General features: G+C 47.0%; 1 protein-coding gene across 1 annotated transcript in view; it reads left to right on the top strand.

Moving 5' to 3' along the window:
• The first annotated feature begins 613 nt into the window (after nucleotides 1-613).
• The window catches only part of LOC144932148 (SH3 and cysteine-rich domain-containing protein 3-like), a 36,639-nt gene continuing 12,863 nt past the window's right edge, over nucleotides 614-24,389 (top strand). Inside the window, exons 1-11 of the mRNA XM_078856129.1 lie at nucleotides 614-750; nucleotides 4,139-4,496; nucleotides 13,495-13,789; nucleotides 17,403-17,515; nucleotides 18,965-19,046; nucleotides 20,545-20,702; nucleotides 21,524-21,602; nucleotides 22,778-22,842; nucleotides 23,314-23,423; nucleotides 23,784-23,835; nucleotides 24,015-24,152. Of these exons, the coding sequence (XP_078712255.1) occupies nucleotides 4,416-4,496; nucleotides 13,495-13,789; nucleotides 17,403-17,515; nucleotides 18,965-19,046; nucleotides 20,545-20,702; nucleotides 21,524-21,602; nucleotides 22,778-22,842; nucleotides 23,314-23,423; nucleotides 23,784-23,835; nucleotides 24,015-24,152 (1,173 nt within the window). The 5' untranslated portion in view covers nucleotides 614-750; nucleotides 4,139-4,415. The remainder of the gene's footprint in view (nucleotides 751-4,138; nucleotides 4,497-13,494; nucleotides 13,790-17,402; nucleotides 17,516-18,964; nucleotides 19,047-20,544; nucleotides 20,703-21,523; nucleotides 21,603-22,777; nucleotides 22,843-23,313; nucleotides 23,424-23,783; nucleotides 23,836-24,014; nucleotides 24,153-24,389) is intronic.

Below are 24,389 nucleotides of genomic sequence, written 5' to 3'. Positions count from 1 at the left end.
AAGACCACCCGAGGCTGCGCTGGGTTATTAATGATTTATTCTCGGCGACTTCGCTTTACTGTTGGGTCAGTATCGATCGGCGTGGCAGGCCTACGTTATCGTCCCTGGGTCTGTACCCGATCTATCGGAGGGATATGTTCTAGGCGGCTCTGGACTCTCTAGTCTCTTTCCCAATACCCCCTTTCCACTTACTCACGATTAGGTGCCCACGGCATTCCGCTGATCTCGTCCTCACTGCGTACCTCGATGCATCGCACGGACGTCCGAGTCGCTGGGCTGGAGAGCGTCTCGTGGCCTGACTCCGGAGCAAGAGAGCCTCTACCTCGCTATATCCGCTTTTTATGCTATCTCCCCGTCCCAAGGTCCCGCCTCCCAGCCCTCTTCGCTCTTGCGGCCCTTATGCGCGGCGCGCATTCTAAATTCGTCCCATTCTCATGCTCCTCCATAACAATGCTTATGCGCGGCGCGTATTCTAATTAGTCCCATTCTCATGCCCCTCCATAATAATGGGTGGTCGGTTTGACCGCGCCGGTGCACGGCGCCTTTGTCATGCCAATTAGCCGTCTCGCTCCTCCTCTGCCTGCCTCGTTGATACGTGTGTGTGTGTGGGGTGCGTTTCAACCACGGTGGCCGAGTGGCCCCTCGCCGCGACCATGCAATCTTAATGCTGGTCACAGCGCCGCGGTGCGAATTAGCACCGGGGGAAGTCGTCCAATTCCCTGGCCGCAGGAAACCGTGAAGATTATCCCGGTAAGGGCTTCTCGGGTGAAAACCGGTCAGCCAGGTGACCTCCCCTCGGAGCTCTATGGGGGGGGGAAATGCGTGCGGGTGTGTTTATGTGAGGTGAGGTGAAGGGGAAGCGGGGTTGGCTCCGTCGCTTGGTGGTGGCGAGGTCGTAGATGGGGCACCCGCCGAGCGGCTTCGTGGCGGCGGCATCACAATGTCATTTTTCGGATTAACATCTATGAAGTTGATGGTGAATTGAACATTTCTTGATCCTGTTGATCATCTGCAGATTCGTTCAAGTTCTTCAATTGTGTCACACTCAATTATGCATGCTCTAGATTTGAAGCTTTCGTGACTGCAATGATTCATATTCTTAGGTTTTTTCGGTAAAGTCACGTAGGTAAAACATTAAAATTAATGAAAGTAAAATAAAACAAAATAAAAATCCGAAACGTCGTTATTTTTATTTTTATTTTGTTTTATTTTACTTTCATTAATTTTAATGTTTTACCTACGTGACTTTACCGAAAAAACCTAAGAATATGCATGCTCTGCCATTGCCTGCCGGTGCACCTTTCTGACCACATGAATGTGAATCAGTGAAGTAGTATTTTTCATTGTAATGCATAATTCCTAGTGATTTCGATCCTGTTATTAGTACGCCAGCCTGATGATTTGTGAATACATCATTAAATGCATCGCCCAAAGTGATTACTTGTGAATCGCCTTCATTGACTGAGTCTTGTAGACTTCCAACGAGTAGTGTTTCCTCATCATAGGCTATTGAGAATGAGTTGTTGAACATAATGAAGTAATTTACTATGGCATCGAAATGTTTGACTTCCAGATACAGTATCTGTTAGCTGTCATTGTATATCCTAGATTCGCTAGTTTGGTCAATCGAATGATTTCATCACCCGCAATCAAGTTCACGTTCAATGTGTTTGTGGTCCATATGCTTGGTGGCAGTATAGCAGCTCTTACAATAATTGCCAACACCATTGCACAACATTGAACACCTGCATTGGCCCATGTAAACACATCTTCATTTGCTTTATGCCATGCAGCTCAAACAAATCTAGATCTTTCATTTATTAGCATGTAAGCATTTGCAGGTTCTTGCGGCTGATTTTGCCCCACTGGTTGTTGCGCAGGAATAGCAATTGAATGTACATCAGCGGTGTTTGCTTCTTCATTGATTGTTACATCCTGATAAAGTGGATTGTTTCGACTATCCAGTTGAGTACATTGTAAACCTGTTCACGATGTATTGAGAATACACGAGTGATGTTGAGATTTTCAAGATGTTCTGTGATGACAACCATTCCAGTATTAGCCATTGCTCGTGGAAGTGTGTCACTAACTTCAAAGATGTCCATATTGACCGAATACTCCAGTGAATTTGATGATGTTCACAAAAGGTATAACTCTTGATAATAGACGTTGTTCTGGCTGTGGTAAGACTCGAATCACATCTGGAATTCCACCAGGATCCAAATTATTCCAGTGATCTTTTGGCGGTGCAGCTCTATTGTTACTGCTGATGTGTGGCTTGTAACGTGAACACATTTGCAATGTTTGCTTTGATGACAATTCAGTTGGTAGATAGTGCAATGTATTTCATTACCTCGTACTCTGTAAATATGATTTGGATAGCAGCGTTTGGTGCAGACTTCACAGATTTGATTGCAGAATGTATTGAAAAGGGCAACACTCAACGAATTGTCCACCACAACCAGCTTAATTTTGAAATAGAAATGGAGAAAACATCAATATAAATGTTAAAAGTTCCCTTTAAATGGGGTTAGTGCAAAAATGACGTCACGGGCCCTCTCCATGCATTGTCCCGTTGGATACACTACATCATAATACACTTTTGTAAAGACACCAAAGCATTGAATGTGACTGTTGACCTTAAATAAGGAAAAATACAATAAATAGTACCAAATAAAAGATGTTCCAGGTGAGTTTCGAACTCTCGACTGCGACGTTGGTATTAATATCCAAAACGTGTTCGCAAAGCACTCGTCGACTAAGGTTTCCATACAAAATATGAATTGCTTTAAACGAGCCAAGCAATTGATTAATTGATGCCGATTTTGATTCAGGCATGCTTTGTGTCTGAATCTGAGTATGCGTGCTAAAGTTGGGATCAATTGGACAACGGGAACTGGACGACATTTTTTATTACAAGACTAGCTTTACTACCCGGTTTCACCCGAGACTTGGATTATTGTCTTGGACAATGCGGAGGGTGGGGGGGGATACGCGACGTCAGCAGGCACACTGCATGACGCTGCCGCATGCGGGTGACATGACAGAGATGTGACGTCACCGCTCACTTGCCATGCAAAATATATGCTTTATTGCATCCGCCCCCCCCCCCAGAAAAAATATAAAAAAAGTCATTTTTTTAAAATTTTTGCATGGTGTACAGTCTGGAAAGTACCCACATGCCAAATTTCAAGTTTGTTGCATGTCGGAAAGTACGCTCAACATTTTGAACAGCCACACATAATCACACATTTCCCTTTTATATATACAGTACATAAAAGATGCAATCTCAGAAATCAATCGCTGGTCTCATGAAATCACTCGTCTCATTCGCCACTGCCACTCGCGAAAAGGTGACCACCGCGGTGACTCCCAACCCCCCCCCCCCCCCCCCTTTTACTCCCGGTGCATTTCACCGTAGCTCTGCCCACACCCGACATTGGCGTTAGCGCGAGCCGCCCACAACCTTAAGCCCAGCTCCTGCGTCGGCCCCAGCCATTGGTCTCACGTGAGCGCATCCTACCCCAACCAAATCTCTCGACCTCTTACGTAGATTTATAAAAGCACTCGTCCCCCCCCGTCACCCTATGTCTCACCCCATCTTTAAACACTCTCCTCCCCCACACGGTCGTGTTCCCCTCCTTGGCGGAGCTCCCCGCGTCTGATCGCGCTCGACGCAGCGGGGACGCGCTCAGCGGTCCCCTGCGTCGGCTCCTCGTGTGCAGGATAGGGCTGGAAGATTAATCGATTTCAAATTGAAATCGCAATTTGAAACAAAACGCAAAAGTCTGCGATTTTTTTTTGCGATTTGAAAAGTCCTATTACTCTTTTTATTATTATAACTTTATTTATTTAACTTAACAATTGTTCTACGTTTGATTGTTATATTTCAATTAAAACATTTTTATAAAGACACGTTGGAAGCAATTAATATCTTTTAAGTTCTCATCCTTGCATTGGAATATATAGAGCACTTCCTATTTTGATGGTATCATGTGGTAATGCCCCATCAACATGTTTTAAATCTATTACACAGTGAATATTGAACTGAAGCTTGACTTGAAAAATTTGAATCGCAAATCAAATCGCAATATCTGTCAGAAAAATGGCAATTAGATATTTTCCCCAAATCGTTCAGCCCTAATGTAGGAGGAGGAGGCGTGACGAAGAGATCGCCACCATCAACATTCATCAATCACTACCCGCGGGGTGCGTGTGAGTGCGTGGGAGGGAAGGGGCCGCTTCATGGAGCGCTCCTCCCCATCCAAGGCGGGGATCTCCCGCCCCCGTTCCACCGCCGACACCGCCGCTGACGACGCCGCCGCCTCTGTTCACCCGTCGTGACCAGCAGCAGCATCATTGGCATCGCCACTCGTGCCGCGTGCGTTGCTCACCGGGCGAGGCGAGGAGGTGAGATGAGCGATCTCTCGGAGAAGGAGAACGATCCGCTCCGTCCCTGCGGACGCAGCGCCATGAACGGCCACGCCGAGTCTCCGGTGAGCGCGTCCGTGGGTGCGTGCGTGCGTCCGCCTGTCGACCTGTCTGTCTACCTGACTGTCTGCGTATGTACCTGTCTGCGTGCCTGTCTGTTTATCTCTCGATCTGTCGGTGTGTCTGTCAGTCTGTTTGCCTGTCTGTGCGCTGACCGTACACTGTCCGATCATTGTCATCAGCAGCACAAGCAGCAAACCACATTCGCCAACTGTTGTGCTCAATCACCATTAACTCCATTTCTCATTCCAAGCATAATTCACAATTACATTAACAGCATCTGTCGATGATATTACTAATAGGCATACGCCGCTTATGAGAGCCCACTGAGACAACAGGTCTCTTTAGCGAGGAATACCTTCATTCATACAAAAATCAACATTAGGTTGATACGGAGCGACAGTGAATGAACAATAATGGTGCAGGATTAACCATTATAGAGCCCCTTCACCCCCGGGTCCCGCGATTCAACCGTTGTCTTGTTACTCAGAAGTCCCGTCTCGCATTATCGCCTCTGGCACCCCCAGTGCACGGCGCGCACTGACCGGCAGATGACACAGCGGATGGTAGTCCCTCTTCTCTGCTGTGTCTAAGGTCTAAACCCGACGTTCCACAACACAGCTGTCCACGTCTGCTTTCATCGTCACCCTGTAAGCCAGGGTCTCTCCACTGCTCGTGAAGGTCTGAACCACACAGCCATCAATAACCTCACGATCTCGCACCCGCGCAGATTGTCCGATCTCACCGCTCCATCTCCGCGCTGTGGTCGTCCTCTCTGGCCGCGTGCTCTCTCCCTTGGCTGCCATTCCGCAATCAGTCTCGTCCACAATTTGGCCATCCACCCACGTTCTGGCCACGAAGTGTCCTGGCCAGGCCCTCTGACTTTCCTTAACAGTCCACGCGGTGCATGTCTTTTTCGGCTTATGTTCTTCAAGCGCTGCTGTTCGACAGCGTATCTGCCTTCGCCATTTGTGTAAAGAGTAGGCCTGTGTTGCACGGACTTAATGTCGTGTTTTCCCACATAGTGTGTCTAATACATGAAGACAATCGACACGGCGTGATACTAAGGTGTACGTTATAACGATTGTCTAAAATGGGCTAGACTGCTGAGCCTACGCAGATGAGAGCATTACAAAAATATCTATACAATGTACCCTAAGGATGACTAATTGTCTCCTTAACTCTTCTGCTGAACACATCAAATAAGCTTTCCCCGTTGTCAGTGAACCGAGTAATTCGCCCCCTGTGGAGTGTGACGCTAAAGCCGATGGAAAGCGGGCACATCTCACGAGCGGGTAATCGTTTAGTATTTTTTTAAATTAGTGAATGCGTCAGTGTGATTCGGCCCGTTCTGAACATCAGTATCGAGTCGCAATTCGATCAACTGACCAGCGTTTAAAAGTCATGAAGTGACATACATTATATACATTAAATTAAAAAAAAACGTGGACATGGTATAAGCTTGCTTTGGGTTGTGGGTCTTAATTACAGTATACCCATATATTCTTTGTAAACGAGGAAAGTGATCTCAATGAGCTCTTACCTAATAATCGGGTTTTCCCCCTTTTTTTTCTGGCAACAAAACTGAAACCTTTTTACAAGGATTCATGTCTGCATTACACATAAGACTTGCAGTCAAAATGCAAACAAAACACACACTCTGATACTGGCAAAAGAGGTCTAATGATGTAGAGCTCTTACCTGTTTATACGTCACGGATACACACACCACAACGAGATCCTAGCGCGAGGATAAACACTCCCCTCCACATTCTTGAGCACCGTTCCACAACTGTCAGCAAAACCTCTCTGGAAAGTTGCCTCCACGGCAGAGAGGGCGCGCGTATTGGGGATTCTCACCACGCTCGGATACTTCATTTCGCAATCGTGGTGCAGTAAATAGCCACCGACATATATGTGAGCAGTTGTTATATTCAGACTAAACATTTTTATTTATTTATTTGATCAGGTAAATCCCACTGAGCTGTATAGCTCTATTTTCCAGAAGCGACCTGGTCACAAATTATTCCTCAACGAAGTGGCTTAGGAGCCGTCCATAAATGACGTCACGCGATTTTGTACGATTTTTAACCCCCCCCCCCTCGTCACACGGTGTCACAAAGGTCAGACCCCCCCCCCTCAAATATGACGTCACAAAGCTCTGCCCCCCCCCAAACCATATTTACATTTTGAAAATGAAACATGCTTCAAATCGCTTTAAACTATTGTCATTGTAGTGCGTATTTAATGTGGCGCTGCACTCTAATGATGTAGGAGAAAACATTTATTAAAAAGTCTATTCATTTAAGTAGAACGTGTTGTTTATATTTATTTAAAGTTGCGCATTTTGATGTGACGTCACATTTCTCACCCCCCCCCCCTCGTCACACATCGTCACAAATGTCTGATCCCCCCCTAGGTGCGTGACGTCATTTATGGACGGCCGCTTATCACTTGGAAATTTACAGCAGCCAAATACTCTAAAACGCGTAATGTTGATTCTAAATGTGGAGAGAGACGCGCAAACTCCAAATATACAGCAGGCGTCAGGGTCGGGATGGAACCCACGACGTCCTGCATACCAAGCGAGGTAGTTAACATCTCGCCACCGTGGCGCCCCATCAAGCCATCAGTCTATCCGTGGACACTAAATATTTAACGTGCGGGCCCAATAGGTGCTTGCTAACAACACTTGTCCCACCAGACAGTGTGGGCCATACAGGAAATATTTGTATATGTTTAATCACTGTGGCTATGACCAGAACACTTGCATTCGATTTCTGAAATGTTCATTTAAAGCAGGGCAACTTAGGAATAAAAATATATACTATATGTATTATTTGAAACAAGCCTGTGGTCGTCCCCTAGGTCAACTCAGCTTCAAATGAGCATTTAGTGCTTTGTTTAAATTGGTAAAAGTTACGTTTATTTTCAAGTTTATTTCGTGTGACCATGTGATAACTCAAGAGACCACGTGTCATTTGCAAGAGTGACCTGGGGCATTAGTCTGCCAGTAGGGGGCGATAATGGCTGCTTTTTAATCCCATTTCAGAAATTTGCAGTGTAATTGTCGAATTTGGAAAGTTTGGACCCATACACACACACACGATCTGCTCTTGCAAATTACGTATTTGGATATTTAACGTCGTCGGCGAGCGACGCAGATGGCGTGCAGTACGATTAAGATCATTACAGACCGCAGAAATAATCAGGGCGACCACAGGCTTCGAGCCGTGAGCCTCTACAAAAAGCGTCGAACGCGCTGCTCCCACTTGGCCGTGTCATATCAGCACTGGCGAGACAAAGGTGGCCAGGGGTGGGGGCTGATAGGGCCAGTCCGTAATAAGCGCTCTCGCCATTAAAGTTGTTAAAGTGTTAACGACGATGATGATCGCAGTGGATGTGCAATTAGCGGTACAATTAAAGCGCAAAGGGCGCTGTATTTGCCATGACACGGGCACCGTAGAGAAGAGGCTTCGCGTGCCATGTCCTAATCGCGCCATTAGGGGGCAGGGGTATTCATTAATGTGAGATTGGTGATTAGTAGTGATTGCAGGACCGGGTTAACCCGCGTATGCTCCTTCTGCCGACATTATATGCACGAATTGAAGCTTTCGTGACTGCAGAAATTACTATTATATGCACGCATTCCAGTCCTCGCGAGCCACCACCCAACTTCTCCGTTCTTGGAAGGAAAAAAAAACACACGAAAGTCTGTACACGACCGCACGGGTTTGATGATTGGTAATTATACTTCTCACGTGGCGTCAAATCGCTGTGTATACACCACGTGTGACAACAATCATACGCACAGCGCAGACGAGAGCACTACCTTAATATCAATCGCCACTTCCCCGTGTCATTTTAGATTGTTTTTGCAATCATCAGGCGCATGAAGTGTGTAACCAGATGATTGGCATTGGAAAGGCGAGTAATTGTAAACACGGACCGTGGTGTACCGCGACGGTTTGAGTTGGTTTTCACGTTGTACGAGCGACGCACACGCCTACCCGGTACCTGAGTGAACATGAGTCGATGGGGAGACAAAGGCGTCCTGGCCCACATTCACCAACTTGTCATAATGCCAATAACCGATCCTAATCGTTGCTTATTAGCAGCACTTGCCAGTGACTGCCTGTATGGCTTCAGACACTGGGTTGTGCATCCCACTGGCTGCAATGAAGGAAATCCCATTTATAAACATTCTGTCAATTTTGATTCGAAGACTAAAATGGGGCTTTTCACGTGGCAGGTAAAGCTAAGCCCAACCCTATAGTATTTAACCATACCATTAACCTCACCCTTCACCGGCGTCTGCACCATACACACCATCACACAGGTAGCTGGGACAGCTCTTTCTGTAGTTCCATTCTCTCCACGCTGTCCAGCACACGTGCTGCCTGCTGCTGTGGTGACTTTAAGTGCACGGATCTAGGGACGATTTGGACTTCAGTGTCCAGATACTGTATTGGTTTCAGTTAACAACATGAGGAGGATTTTACTTACTCAGGAAGACACACTTTTCAAAAGGCCCCCTCTTGGAGTATTTTGTCAGCTCCTTACTACCTGGTTCCATGTGTGGGAAGGTAACCGGATGACAGCACACCTCGGTGATTTATATACCTCACAAAGAGATCACAAACCTACTTACTGCACTATCTCGTATAGGCACCTCGCTGCCCCGGTGGCGAGATGTTAACGTCCTCGCCTGGTCTGGAGGAGGTCGTGGGTGCAATGCCGACCCTGACGATACGTGTATATTTGGAGTTTGCATGTTCTCCCCGTTAGTTGGGTGGATTTTTCTCCGAGTCCTCCAGTGTTTCCCTCCACATTTAGAAACATGCGATTAGAGTATTTGGCTGCTATAAATGTCCACATGATAAGCCACTTCGTTGAGCTATCGTTTTTAGTCAGGTAGGTCGCTTCTGAAAAAGAGCTATGTAGCTCAGTGGGCCTTACCTGGTAAAATAAAACATTTTAAATATTTTTTTTCATAGTTTCTGTATGGTCCATCTACCCCACCCTCAAGCTACAAATAATATCACGCGAGCAAGGTCACTCTTGCAAACGAGACTCATCCTATAGTCTCTTGAGTTCACACCTGGTCACACAAAATTAACTTGAATCACCACCACCATGCCAGGGAAGATGAGAAAAGGATTGCACTGAACTGAAAAACAGGAGCCCCGAGGTTGGCGGTGGTCTCACTGTGTGAGCGGTTATCGTGTTGCGTAAAAGCTCACGAGGTTAATCATTAAACAGAAATTATAGAGTAAATACAGAACTGTAATGAGACGTACAGTAGGAAGTCGCGTATTGTCTCATCATTCACGATGCACAGTTGTTGTTCATTGACTCTCATTGATACCACGTTATCCATTCACTGAAAGTGCCTCTGCCAGTTCAATATAATTACAATAATGCATTTCAAATGTGTTTATAACTCCCTCTGGGCCATTGACAGCCGATTGTTGCTCGTCACTTGAATTGCACCAGAACTACTTTTGCAGCTATAACTGATGTCCCGTTAAAAGTGCTAAATTTGGACTTGGTCGCCGAATACATTTGGCTTAAAACGTATTTTTTTGTGCGTCCTAAATAGCTGCTGATTTTCGTTGTAAGCGTAGCGCACGATAAGTGTCTGTCTTTTCGGATGCACAAATGCAGGCGTAACAAGTGCCCATTTTGGGACACAGCCGCCACCTTCAGGCAACAAACAGCAAGGGCCGCAACATGGGAAGACGAATAGCTCGCAACTACATCTCGATGCACTGTCGCGAGTACTGTATCGCTATCATTACAGTGTTCATATTCTTTTGGTTTTTCAGTAAAGCCACGTAGATTGACTAAATAATTAAAGGAAAAATTATAACAATATCACGACGCTTCGATCGCAACACAAGCAATCGTCATCAGGTGAAAAAGAGGGGGAAAGCTGCTGAGGCAGGCTGTTTATAAAGGTTTAGAGATGGGCGGGGCAGCTAATGTTAATGTACGAGAGGTCTCCGTAACTGGCAGTAGGTCTACCCCAATCAAAGAGCTGTTTACAAAGGTTTAGAGATTGTAAATGTAAGCTCGGAGAGAGCTCGGAAAGAGCCATCGCCACATGGAGGTGGAGAAAGATGGCAAGCCGCCATTTACTAATACAGCTAACGATGGCTGTGTTAGTGAATGTAACTCACAAACGAAGCTGTGGGGGTGGCCATTGTATTGTGAGAGATTAGCATGTCAATATAAGAAAATTCCTTGTAAATGTAAGCTCGGAGAGAGCTCGGAAAGAGCCATCGCCACATGGAGGTGGAGAAGGATGGCAAGCCGCCATTTACTAACACAGCTAACGGTGGCTGTGTTAGTGAATGTAACTAAGAGAGTCGAAAATAACTGCTCACATAGGTAGGTAGAAAGGGAACAACACAGCCAGTTATGACATAAACTGGTTACAAGCATATCTTAAAACCATTGTAAACAGCTCTTTGATTGGTGTAGACCTACTGCCGGTTACGGAGACCTCTCCTACATTAAGATTAGCTGCCTCGCCCATCTCTAAACCTTTATAAACAGCCTGCCTCAGCAGCTTTCCCCCTCTTTCTTCACTTGATGACGATTGCTTGTGTTGCAATCGACAACGTCGTGATATTATTTTAATTTTATTTTTCTATCTACGTCGCTTTACCGAAAGACCCAAAGAATATAAATTCCTGCAGTCACGAAAGCTTTAAGTCAAGATCATTATAATGATTACACAACTGACTTTTAATATCACTGAAAAATTAAAGACTTCTAGATTCTCCAAGGATTGCAGCCACCTTAGCAAAGAGGACAACCTGGGAGGTCAGAGGCTGCAGAGCGAGAGATCCATTTTACGTTTCGCCCATTTCTTGATCTCAACCAGGAGCGAGAGAGGCCTGCATTAGTAGATCCAGTGTATGGGATGTCGAGTGATGCTGCAGCGATGATTGTAAATCGATTCCCATGTTCATAGAGAATGGGGTGGGGGGGGGGGTTTGATTCCTATTGGCTTTTTTTTTACCGTAGCAGGAAATGTGCTTTTCTTCATGCGAGTCGCACGCAGCATCCACATCGGCCTCACTGGCAGTCGGACACCGCGTCTTATTCACACTAAATACCCCGCGTCTAGCTGCTAATACTCGTGCAGTATTAACGAAGCTTTTGGAACTTAACTGCACTCCCTCCCTGCACAACGCTACAGAAATGCCAATAACGACGGCGCGTAGAGTGCACACCGTGTAATCGCATGCGTAAACGTTTATTAAACCTCCGGGTCGACGTTTGTGATGCACCTCGCCTCTGGCCCGTGAGTGAAATGCCAACACTTTAACGAACTCAAGTGGTGTACTATGGTGTAAGGCAAATGTTTAAATCTGCATAGTCTGTTAACAAACAAAAAAGTCCGCATAGTCTCATGCCCTGGAGCGGCAGAAATAGAACCCTTACCCTGTTGTGCACAGGCAGGATTTTCCAATTCCATAATGAGCATGTACATGTGGAGCAATCTTGTCACTCCACTGCTGGATGAAATGGTTCCCCACACCATGCAGGGTTATTTTCCCATACTTCACCATGCTTCTCATTGTGGGTTGATATATGTGGAAGGCATAGATGTTGCAGCAGAGTACAATACAACAGCGGTTTTTGTGGAGCTGCTGTCTGCTGACAACGTTGCCCCGCATTGGCCTGGTGGTTGGCAAGCACTAACCAGGATTAAAATCCTGCTCAGCTTTTGGAATCTCACGTGATTGTGGTCGCATTCCTGAAGAAGTGGTCATAGGTGCATGTGTGGACTTGTGGTATAAACTAGACAATTTTTTATTTTACTAGGTAAGGCCCACTTAGCTATATAGCTAGCTCTTTTCCAGAAGCGACCGGGCCACAAATGATAGTCCAACGAAGTGACTTACCATTTGGAAATTTATAGCAGCCAAATACTCTAAACGCATGTTGATTCTGAATGTGAAGGGAAAAACCAGAGTACCCAGTGAAAAATCCACACGACTACGAGAAGAGAGACATGTAAACTCCAAATATACAGGCATCAGGGTTGCGATCGAACCGACGACCTCCTGCATACCAGGCAAGGCAGTTAACATCTCGCCATCGTAGCGATGGAATTTCCCTGCGGTTTGGACGTGTGTGTCACACCCACACCGCACTGTGAGTGTGAGTGCCACCACACTCCGGATATTGCCAGTTGGTGGTGGTGGCGTTGGTGGCAATGATGTCCTGAGTTTCCGGAGGCCACAGTCACAGAAAGGATGCTGCTCGAGGTTATTTCTGATAGAATTTCTCCGCGCCCCCCTGGGGTGACCGCTTTGAGTGCTGTCGGAGAGAGTGGGCCCTGTGTGGCGTCGGAGAAACGTCACGGAGATCGGAGCCCAGGGAGCGGTGAATTCGTGAGATTCCACGTGTTGACCTTGCAGAAGCAAATTATTGCCAGGGGCTGTCAGAGAGATTCTATAAGGACCACATTAATAAATAGTAATATGTTACTCAAATTCGATAACCTAATGTTTGGCTCACGTTGTTGCCAGATCTTCTTGCAGCAATTGTGTTACGAAAGAAGCACATTTATCTTAAGGGTTTACTACATTTAGTGAAAGGCAATAGAGTGTGGTTCTATGAGTGCTGTCAATATGCTAGCGGAGCTAATTTTTTAACGTTTGTTTATGTTTATTTAGGAATGCTTTATAAACGTACGATGGCCCCATTCAAGTCTCCAATCTAAAAGGGGATATTGAGTTTTATTTGTCATCTTCCTGGCTAAAGAGATAAAGGTTAAGTCAATTCCACCATTAATACTGTACAGTACTGTACATTATTTTGTTTTATCTACTTCAATTGGCAAGCGCCGCAGCAGACAGGAGTCAGATATGAATCAAACTACGTAACCCCAGTGAGCTAAGCTGCTAATGCTCTGGGCTATTTTCGTTAATAGACGTTTCTGCTTCCATCTACTTTTCCATCTCTCTGCTCATGCGCCATGCAGCTGCAGAGGCTGAAGAAGTCCCTCTCGCTCAAGTCCAAAGTGCTCAACAAGCGCAACAAGAGCAGCCAGGAGGGCATTCTCCAGTGTTCCAGGCAGCAGCAGCAGCCGCCGCCACAGAAGCAGCAGCAGCAGCTGCAGTCGCCTGCATCTAGCGGCGACCCTGAGGTGGCGCCGCAACCTCCGAGCCCAACGTATCCGCGTGGTCAGCCGGGGCGTGCCGACCGGACCCACACCTTCCAGGAACACAGCTTCAAGAAGCCGACTTTCTGCGATGTGTGCAACCACATGATCGTCGGTACGTGACAGCCCACACAGTGCCAGGGTGGCGCGATGGTACCGGCGCGACTCCACAAAGAATTAGTCCGTGCCCCCCCCCCCCGCGAGAGGAAATCGGTGCGGCCGGCTGTTAGCAAAACTTTACTGGCGCCAAATTTCTGTGTGTGGCCATTAAAAGTGAATTGTATGATAACGCACATTTTACGTAGTTATCACATGTATACGTTTTATTAAGATGTCTATTTAAAGTGCTACCTCAGCAGGTTGACAATATCCAGTCTGTGCCTGTGAATCTTTATGTCTATGTTTATTAGACAGGGCTATTTTAAACATTTTTTTTATCTCCAATCATTTCCAGCGTTGCTGAGAGTAAATGGGTCTAGACATGTATTTCCAGGACAATAAATAGCAACAAAAATCTAACCAGAAAACTATAGACAGACATATAAGCAGACAGATATCACAAAGATACACATAGAGAGAACACGTATCGGCACAAAGAGAGAGGGATCGTCTCTGTGACGAGGCCTTAAATATAGAGAGGGGGCGGGGGCGGAGAGAGGGAGGGGCAGAGAAAAAATTAGCATGTCAATGAGTGGACGACGACGTGGTACGTACGCAAGCTTGAAAATTAGGAGAAAGACACACTAAAATTAAATAACCTAGCAAAATATCGAAATGTAATGTAATGCAACACAGAGAGTCGGTCAACACACAATATTGATGTGCGTTACAGTTTCCATTGAATTGCTACGAAGTGACAATGCCTTGCGTTTTTGACATTGAACTGAGCTCACGCAGGAATACGCGTCAATGCGAAATGTATGGGAATCGATTGCTGTATTAACACATCTGAACCCATCCCTGCGAGGTCACATTGCCCGCGTCATTTCCAAATTTCCACAATTTCGGACATCAACACTAGCACCAATAGCTTGGAGGGATTAAGACGGAGGCTTTGGGGAGGAGGTTCAGAATCAGAAGCAGAATCTTTATTTAGACTGGAGGAATCCGATGAGCTATGAAGCTCCTCTTCACAGATGACCATCAGCCCTTCTTTCTACATGGACAACAACAAACCATGCAGTGCAAGCGTTATGACTAAAAGTAAAAATAAATATACATTAAATAACTAAATAATTATTCACTACCTCCTTCAGATGATGATGCTTCCGTGGTGGGACGGTCAGCGGAATCCAGAGGTCGCCATTGTAATTCGATCTCCCGGCAAGGCAGTTGAAACGACGGCCACATATGCGACCCCCCCCCTCCTTGCTTTTGTTCACTTGGCAGCAAAATATGGGTTCACCGCAGTTAGTCGATTGTCAGGCTTGCAAGTGGTGGGGTACAATGTGGATACTACAACCTCTTCCAAGATGTCGAGCCAGCGTGGAACTGAAGGCCAAAACACCGTCTAGAGGCGCTCTTCAGAGATCACCTCTAGTGGGGGGGGGGGGGGGTCCCTTCTGCCAGCAGCGGCACCTCTACCTTTTTACCTCCAAGACTCGATCATATTCCTTGCGCTCTCATGGCTACACGAACTGTTCCATTAAAACAGCTGCTCCCGAAGCGGGTTATTTGCGTTTGTTTGTTGACATCAAAAACAAAATACCTCTTCCGAAAATGGTTTTGCCTAATTTGTTTTGTTTGCTCTCAATTCACCTCCTGGGCCTTTCCGCATTTCCCCTCTCGTTTTGTATGCATGACGCCTTTGGACACTTTGTGAAAGGCACTTTATAAGTGCAAATTATCATAATTGTTATTATTTGTGTGGAAGGGGCCGTTGTCGGGGGGCTGCGGCGGGAAGATGGCTCGCGCGAGCGAGCGAGAGGGAAGTGATGCTCTGGCAGTGCCAGCGCATGAGCAGATTTATGCACAAATCTTTTTGGCCTCACCCCAGAGGCCACCAGACTTGGAACTCACCTATATTGTGTTCGTCGGCTGCCCATGTGCATGATTGCATACGATTATATTTTTTTCCGGCATCTGAAGCTTTACAAAGCCATTTGATGTTTATGATGATGTGAAATGAATGGACCCACATGTATGAGACACTTTTCAAGGCTTAATATTACGTTTCTGTCCGTTTTCAATGACGCCCTGTGCTTTTTACAGCTGACGCTTCTGGCAATCTCATGTTAATAATGCTCTTGAGAATCAGCAGTCGAAAGGGGTCAGTATTCTAAATGCCCATCGTGTGTGTGAAATTCAAAAAAAGGGCACAGCGACACGTCCATAAATGCTGAGGGAATTGTCGGCTAAGGGAGCAAAATGAAGTGGTAACAGTCTTCGTGAGGCTTACTGTCATGGTGTAGGTCGGTTGGCTACATACGGTATGAAAGAAGTTCATACATATATACAATGGTTTCCCTCATCATCGTCGTATCGTTCGTGATGTACCTTCCTCGACATTTCTCAACACTAATCCCTTGTACTCGGGGCTTCACGGTTGGTTGTTGTGGTGAAACGGAAGGCCGAAAATAGGTTGTCCTCCCTTGACTCTATATCGTCATCATCGGCCATGGTTAATCCACTGCTAGATGAAGCCCTGAAGATATATACACAACTCTCATTTCTTTTAAACGGATGATTGAATCCTCGATCATGGCTTTTTATTTATGTGGGTAGCCTGCAGGAGGTGAGATGCTTTATGGCAACTCGCAGACACCACCACTTGCTCATGACACAGCCGCTGTGCCAGGGACATGCATCTTAACTGGTGCTGTAGGTGATGATGCAGTAAAGAAGAGGCGCATGTGAGTGATTAGGCGAGGATGATGGTGGTAATGCTGTGAATCATGACCATATGTTTGGCTAAAGCAGCTCGGTAATTGTGGTAATAACGGTAATTACATCAGTGACACCACAGACAGACTCTCACCTTTAAGCTGGTGTTTTAGTCTGTGAATGGTATTAGTGCCTTGCTCTGCTACGATGGGCTGCAACATTGACTTAAAAAATACAAAAAAATCAGATTATACCTGTGTGTTAAGTTTATTCTCAGTGCCATACTACATTGATTTGTGCTGTTCAGATAATCGCAGGTCACAGGTCAGGTACATTGATTGCTGCCCTTTATTTAACCAAGTTAGGGCCCAATGAGAAGAATTGTATTCCAGCCACGAGTGACCCTCAGTAAACCAGAGCGATATGTTTTGATGCAGTGTTTTAGTTGCAGGTAATTCGAATTTTGAACATCACACAATGGGAACAATGTCACGTGAATCTGTTTGTTATTATTAATTTTGTTCCCTTTTCCAGTTACTTCAATTTTGCTTTTGGTATCTTGTCATCTGGAAATTTTCTAGTTTTACTTCTCCGAGGTGGAATGTTGCCTAAGTAAGTGAAAAAAACTGCTTCAACACTATGGAATAATTTAAACATCTATTGCTTAGTTGAGCTAAGACGATAAACTCACCCAGCTTAAATCGCGGATTGCTGAAACCCAGATTCATCCCAGGTTCCTTGAGGGCTTTGACTCAAATGTCTCTGCCAGCTGAACCACTGTCTGCCTCATCACGTGACGTGAATTTTACCGTAGACCTCGGTGATTATGTGTTGACCGCTTGGCCGTCTGTTGCCTAATGGTGGTGGCGGTGGCTGTGGTGTTTTTGGCGTGTGTCCATCAACAGGCTCGGGCGCCAAGCCCCAGAGCAAGATGGGCGTGCGATGCCGGGCGTGCAAAATGAGCGCTCACCACCGGTGCCAGGCGTGCGTCAGCCAGCAGCGCTGCGTGGGGAAAATGGTGCGTGCCCATGGACCCCCCCCGCCACACCCATCACAATCCCCACCTCATCGTGAAATCTTCCCTCTCAACTCCAAGCAAAGTACATGGGGATGGGGGGGCTGCAGGAATATATTCTGATGATTTCACGGGATTTACAATCAAGCCATTAAAAAATATACATCGAATATACATCGCCTATTTGTTAACACAGACGTTAATCACCGAGCATGTAGAGTATCTTGAAAGCAGTCCTCCTTAGGATGCCTTTCCATTTTGTGTATTTTTTTCACATATATTTTTGCATTTGAGAGTAACGTTGATGTGCTGGGAGAGAATCAAAGCATATCTTTAAACCCTACATTTCTAAGTTAGCAAATAGGGCTTCATTTTCCATATAATATTTTATAGGGCTCCCAACTCCCCAAACAGCTTCAGCTGAAATTAATCCTTGTCAGAACCCTGTCTGTACCAGGGACGTGCGGTCAGGGGAGGCAGGGGAGGCAGAGCCTCACCTGTCATAGTCCAATGAAAATAGCTGTTAGGAAAAGTAAACAAAGAAGAAGAATCAAATAAAATAAATATTAAGATTTTCCCACTGATCTGTGTTATAAATGTAATTTCTGTACGATTACAAGCATTTTTTTATAGTTAAAATCGCCAAATTTGCGGAGCTCCGCTGCAAATACAGGGAGAGACGAGAGGTGAGGCAGCGACGAGCTCAGCCTCCCCTCTGATTGCGCAACCCCTCAGTAACTGGATGGAGCGCATGCCTGTTACTATCTCAGGATGTCACCAATGTAATGTTTGTAGACCCCTTCATTTCATGTCCTCGCCTTCCATACTCCAGGTAACTTATTTCACGTATGTGTATAAAGATATTTAGGCTCGCTGGTCTCATCATGAAACTGCAATGAAAAAGCACCAGGGGAGGCAGCTATCACATCTGCCTCACTGAAAGGGACGTGTCTAACACGCCCCCTCAGTGAGGCCACGCCCCCTCCGTGAGGACGCGCCCCTTCCGTGAGACCACGCCCCCTCAGTGAGACCACGCCCCCACTCAGTGTGTGAATCTGGCTATGACACTAGCCAGTGCCTCCCCAGCCATTGACCTCACCGCACGTCACTGGCCTGTACCATACCCTGCGATCACTCTGTTCCACCTGTACGTGACCTCCATTTGATCCATCGACTCTGCTTTCTAATCACCGGGCCTACAGCTGTAACAACAGGGAATACGGTGGTGTGAACGTGTGGTGCATGCAACGCTTGTGTTTATCGTCGGGAATTAAACGAATACCCCCGATCGCACGTTCATGCGCCTTGACCGCTGTCCAACAAGCCGGGCTATTGGACTTCACCTCCGAGCGTGACCCCACGCCCGACGTCCCCGCGCACACGCGCACCGCAACGACAACTATGAATTGAGTGCCACCGATGTGCCGCATCTCTGCTGCCCCGTGCATGCAGCCCAAGGGATTCAGGAGACACTACACCTCGCCCCTGCTGCTCAGTGGCCGCTACGCGTGCATCAAAGAGGTGATGCCCCTCGGTGAGAGCCTCCCACCATTCCCCCCCCCTCGCAATTGTGACCGCGAAAGGTCGTACGTTAACGCGAGCGCTTGCGATCGGTTGAATAATTCCTCCCATGTCCCCGGCGATTCGATGAATTGTCACGATTGAAGGTCGCATTTGAATTTAGGAATCCTTTTTTTTATCGTGCTGAATGGTAGTGTTTGCAAGGGCGACGTAAACTCATTCATCAGTATCAGCCATGGTCAATCCACTGCTGGATGTAGGTCTCCCCAAGCCAACATCATCTTTCATAATCTTGCGATAAAATAGTACATCTAGAACCCATTACATGCAAATTATACAAATTGATTAATATCTATTTTTGCACACGCGTGGCAATGCATGTGTCCTGAGATTAATAATTGATATTAATAGATGAATCAATACTTGACTCTGCCCGTAGTGCTTATGAATTTAGAGCGTAGGGAGAATGGTGATGGAGTGAAGGAGTGATGGAGCCATGGTCTGAAGTACTGTGATGTGTACTAGAATATGAGGATAGTTTAGGGTATCTTGCTCATTTTAAACTTTACAAGCAATATTATTATCATCACTGCATATTGATCAAGGTTTTTATATATACTCTATTCTAACACCCAACACATTCCTTTAGAGTAAATCTTAACCAATTTGTTCCATATTCCATAGCATAAGAAACGGCGTGAAAATGACCTGGATACGATGCCGAGACAGAATCAAAATCTTTATTTAAACTGGGGAATTCCATGCACTGTGAAGTTCTTTCTTTTACAGATGTCCAAGGCTGTTGTGCGTTGCCAGAATCTTAAAACGTGGAATTAAACTGATAGGTTTTTGATATTTCTAAAGCATATAATTTAGACGTTTGTGACAATGAAATGAAGAATATTTTTGGTGAAATCGTAAGTTGTTCGTCCACACGTCTGTCCATTATCTTTGTGAAGACACTAGGCCACGTGAGATTGGAGCAATGACATTACAAAACCGATGTTTTCGTTTCATGGTGACCGATGGGGGGCAAGGCAGGTGGAGTCTGTGAGAGAAATACTGAGTTGTGATTTTTAACAGGCAATCTCTTAGATATAATTATAATAATGGCATATAGTTAATAACAACGTCAGCCTTGGGTCAGAGTGGGACACCGCCGATGTCCTGCAGTGTGGGTAAGGGTGCGATGTGATTGGGACTTAATTTCTCACTGAATATATCCCGGGTCGCTGGTCCACCGTGGAGAAGGTGGCACGTGGCTCGCGGCCATGGACATAGCGAGAGGCATACCGGATGTGGCGTGCCAGCCGCAGACATTTATCGGGTCACTGACCTTGGACAGGTTCGGCTGAAATGAAGCCCTGGATGTGACGGAGTGGGAAACGCAAGTGAGCGCGAGGTGTGGGTGACCACGGGACACGATGTTTACGTGACGCCACGGGCGAGCGTCGTACGCGGGAGCCGGCATCTCCCCCCGGTGAAGGCGGCGTCCTCCTCTCGCCCTGCAGCGTCGGGGAACAAGTTGGACCCCGTGTACGAGGCGCTGCGCTACGGCACGTCGCTTGCGCAGCGCGGCCGCTCCAAGTCCGAGGCCGACGACCCCAACGACGACCCCAACGACGATCCCAACGACGACCCCAACGACGACCCCAACGACGACCCTGGGGTGAGGATCCACTTGGCCAACCGGGAAAACTCGCAAACCCCACGGGAACTTATGCGAGTCAACAATATCGGCACTGTTTTGCAGTATTTGTCGATACGCTATCCAGTGCTCTTCGTTTACCGTGCACGTGAAGTATGAAGAGCAGGGACCCCAAGGGGTACCGATTATTGCCAGTTCCTGTCACTCAGCTAGTCATTCTTTTCTTATAATTATTGTAAACGGCCGTCCAAGCTTTAGTATCTGCAGAGATATATATATAAACGTCCAAACAGATGGAAATACACAGGTATGCTTTTTGGAATTCAGGGCCCTCGCAGATATGCTATTGTAAGCCATATAATGAGACGAGGAAAGCTCTTTCTCCAATTAGGTTCATCCATCAGCCGATACGACCTGCCTATTGCTTGTATCGTGTATATTGTGAAGTGCACTGTGCGAAAGAAGGTCAACATACCTCTCAGAGCACATTATCACACAGGCGACGGCAGTGGTCTATTGGAAGAAGCCGTCCAAAAGACTACTGCTCAGGCAAAATCAATTGATTTTGTCTGGATTAATACAGATGTTGTTCAGGAAATGACTCCTACCTACGATCGGGTAATATCGATTCCTCACGGCACTGTGCGAGCGTTGGTCTCCGTGCTGCGAGTCGCCCGCCACTCCACGTTCCACATTGCTTCTGCACCACGCGAGCCCCACCGGCGTGCGGCGCGGTAAACACGGCATGTGCAGCCCCCCCCCCATTATCCCCTCACCCCCCCTCCCCCCCCGCGCCGCGCTCGTCACGCTCGTCACGCGCGGTTCCTGCGACATCGCCGCAGGAGCTACCCGAGGTCCCGGAGGAGGCAGACGCCGACAGTGAGAGCTCGGAGACGGCGCGCGGCCCCGACGGCGGTGGCGGTGAGCCCAACTTGTCCCCCCCGCCCCCACCGCCTGCACTCTGAGGCCCCACCCCCTCCACCCAGTCTGCCTGTCGCACCGTCGGCTCGTCACCCGGCTCTTCCACCTGCTAGCAAGATGTGCGTCATTGTTGCAGACAAGGGTCAAAAGCGCCCCCGTGTTCGCACAGGCGATGGGCACCACTCGTCTCTGATCTCCGTGGGTGGCTTTGAGTTGGTGGTGGAATTCCCGCACTCCCGCGGCGAAGACGGGCCTCTCCGCGGTACAACCACCGACATTTTAGCACCACATAGGGCCAATAACACCGGGAGGTGGCCAGTGGAACCACCCCCGCCATGTAATGGATTTGACCAAAGTTAGGGTTTTAACTCTTGATTCACATGAGCAGCCCTGCAGCTCTACCAACTGAGCTATAATTAATACGTAATGTACAGCCTCTTGTCAAGCCACTGCTGGATGAAGGTGTCTCCACACCATGGGGTTTATTTGACCATACTTAAGCACACTGCTAAATATTGGTTGGTGACCGGTGGTGGGGGACAGTGGAGGATGGTCAGGTCTGGTTCAGATATAATTCACCACTGATATTGGCTGTGGCTACGAATCAAACTCAGCTTTCTGGGTGTTGCAACCACTGCACCACCGCTTGAGCCCAACGCGGCTATAAACAAAGCCATTAAGGTGCTTACGTGATGATGTCCGTTATCGGCCACGCTCGTGTATTCCTCGTATGTGATGATATTCTTCTTGTGTGCTCCGTAAGCCTAGGGGTGTTTGGTTCACATGGTGTCAAACACATAATTCCATCAGGCCCCACTTGGTCACGTATTACGTGCTGTGACTTGACTAAGCTTTCAACTTGAAAAAAAGGAAAGTTTGACCGTTTTAAATGTGACACCTCAAGAGTTTATCTATATTGCTTGTACCATCGTGTACACTGTCTTAGCCATGGGGATTTCCGTCAGCAGGGGAGGACATCAGCCGAATTTGTAAACAATTGCACAGCACATCCACACCGCAGAAGTAGCTAAATACTCTGGGTTGTTTCTGTTCAGTGGACGTAATCAGTTGAATGTAAAAAAAAAACATACTCGGGTGTAACGCTATATGAGGCATTGCTCAGCACTCGCTTGATTAAGTTGATCACAAATTGTGGTTGTGCGCTGCGCTCTCAGTGTTTCACACCACAGAGAACGGCCTTCAGAAACTCAGCATTCATGAACAAAAGTGGGGGTCCCTGGTGAGTGTCATTTGCTTGTGTGTGTGTGTAGCTCAATACTCTGGGCTGTGTCATATCTAAAGGCCTAGATATACGATGCAATTTCAGAACCGTCGATGGGAATGTGATTGCATGGCGCTGGATTGCACCCCATCGATCCCAAGCAATTTTCTAAGATGAAATACCCACAATGTATTACTTCCAGCTATAACTGCTTCATAAAATCAAAGTGAAAAATATAAAAGTTGCTCCAGTCTCAAGTGGCATTGGGATTGTGCTTATCTCCATTGGCTGCCTGAATTATTCATGTGTATTCCATATTCCCGTGGCTGGAGCCAGTTCATCCACAGAACAATCACAGTTTGTCACTTTCCACAAAATTGGGCATAAAGTTCTCAAGCCGCAGTGCCGCCCAGCCAGGTAATAGAACAATGACCGGCTATTGTGTCTGCCGGGATAATGCTGATGACCCTTGACCCTCTCTCTCCACAGCGAGGGAGGCAGGCGGCCGCAGCCGCCGCGGGGCGGTACTTTGGGCAGGCCTACACGTACGTGGTGCTGTACAAGTTTGTGGCCCAGGAGAAGGATGATCTGCAGCTTACGTAAGAACGGCCTTCCTCCCCTCGCTCTGAAGATGTTGCCGAACACGTGGTTATGCACTTCTCCGCGTGCTCTCAGTCACTCGCGCTATGACTTGGGTGTCGCCTGGGTGCATTGTTGGCTTTGGGTTTGAGGTCCCCATGGGAACACGCTGGGTTTCCTGGAGACCCCTGAAACCTGGCTTCCCAGCAACTGCGAGGAGCAGCATCCAGCAGGATCCCAGCTTGTGTTTATTATTTCTAGCGTTGCGGCAGTAATTGTGGTTTTGTCTTATAATATATGCATGTAAATTGATTTTGTTTCTATGTCGGTGTTGCCGTTGTTATTAAGGGTTTAATGAAAATGTATTTGTTTTCCTGCAGGCCAGGACAGAGGCTTATTGTGATTGATGACTCCAATGAAGAATGGTGGAAGGTAATGACCACAATACGATTACTTACAAAGCAATTACTCATTGCTCATCACGACGATACAGTTACAACGCGCAAATACATTTCACTATTTAATTTTAGACTTTTTAATGTATTTATGCCGTTGAACCTCTCAATTAGGAGATAATTGTTTGCACACTTTATATTTTCCTGGCTTCACAGGGAAAGATGGGGGACAAGTTGGGATATTTCCCGGCCAACTTTGTGATACGCGTGCGAGCTGGGGAGCGCGTCCTCCGCCTGGCACGAACCTTCGTGGGGAACAAGCAGCTGGGCCAGATCACACTCAAGCAGGGCCAGGTGAGTGCCGAGTGACCGCGCTGAGTGCTGTGCATCAGGTGCTGGCCGGCCCCCCCTCCCTACAAACAATGCCGCCCCTCCGAGCGGCGGGGTTCAGTGATCACCACCCGTGGCAGTTGCTCGCTAATTATTCATGAACCGACGTTCGCACTTTAATTCGACAAAAATATTGAGTTGTGACCTCGTTTGCCAAAATTGCCATGCGACATTGCCTGACCCTTGGTGTGCCGGGAAACG

Source organism: Lampetra fluviatilis, chromosome 1, assembly GCF_964198595.1.
Source record: "Lampetra fluviatilis chromosome 1, kcLamFluv1.1, whole genome shotgun sequence".
Taxonomy (NCBI): domain Eukaryota; kingdom Metazoa; phylum Chordata; class Hyperoartia; order Petromyzontiformes; family Petromyzontidae; genus Lampetra; species Lampetra fluviatilis.
This window is presented reverse-complemented; position numbering and strand designations above follow the sequence as displayed.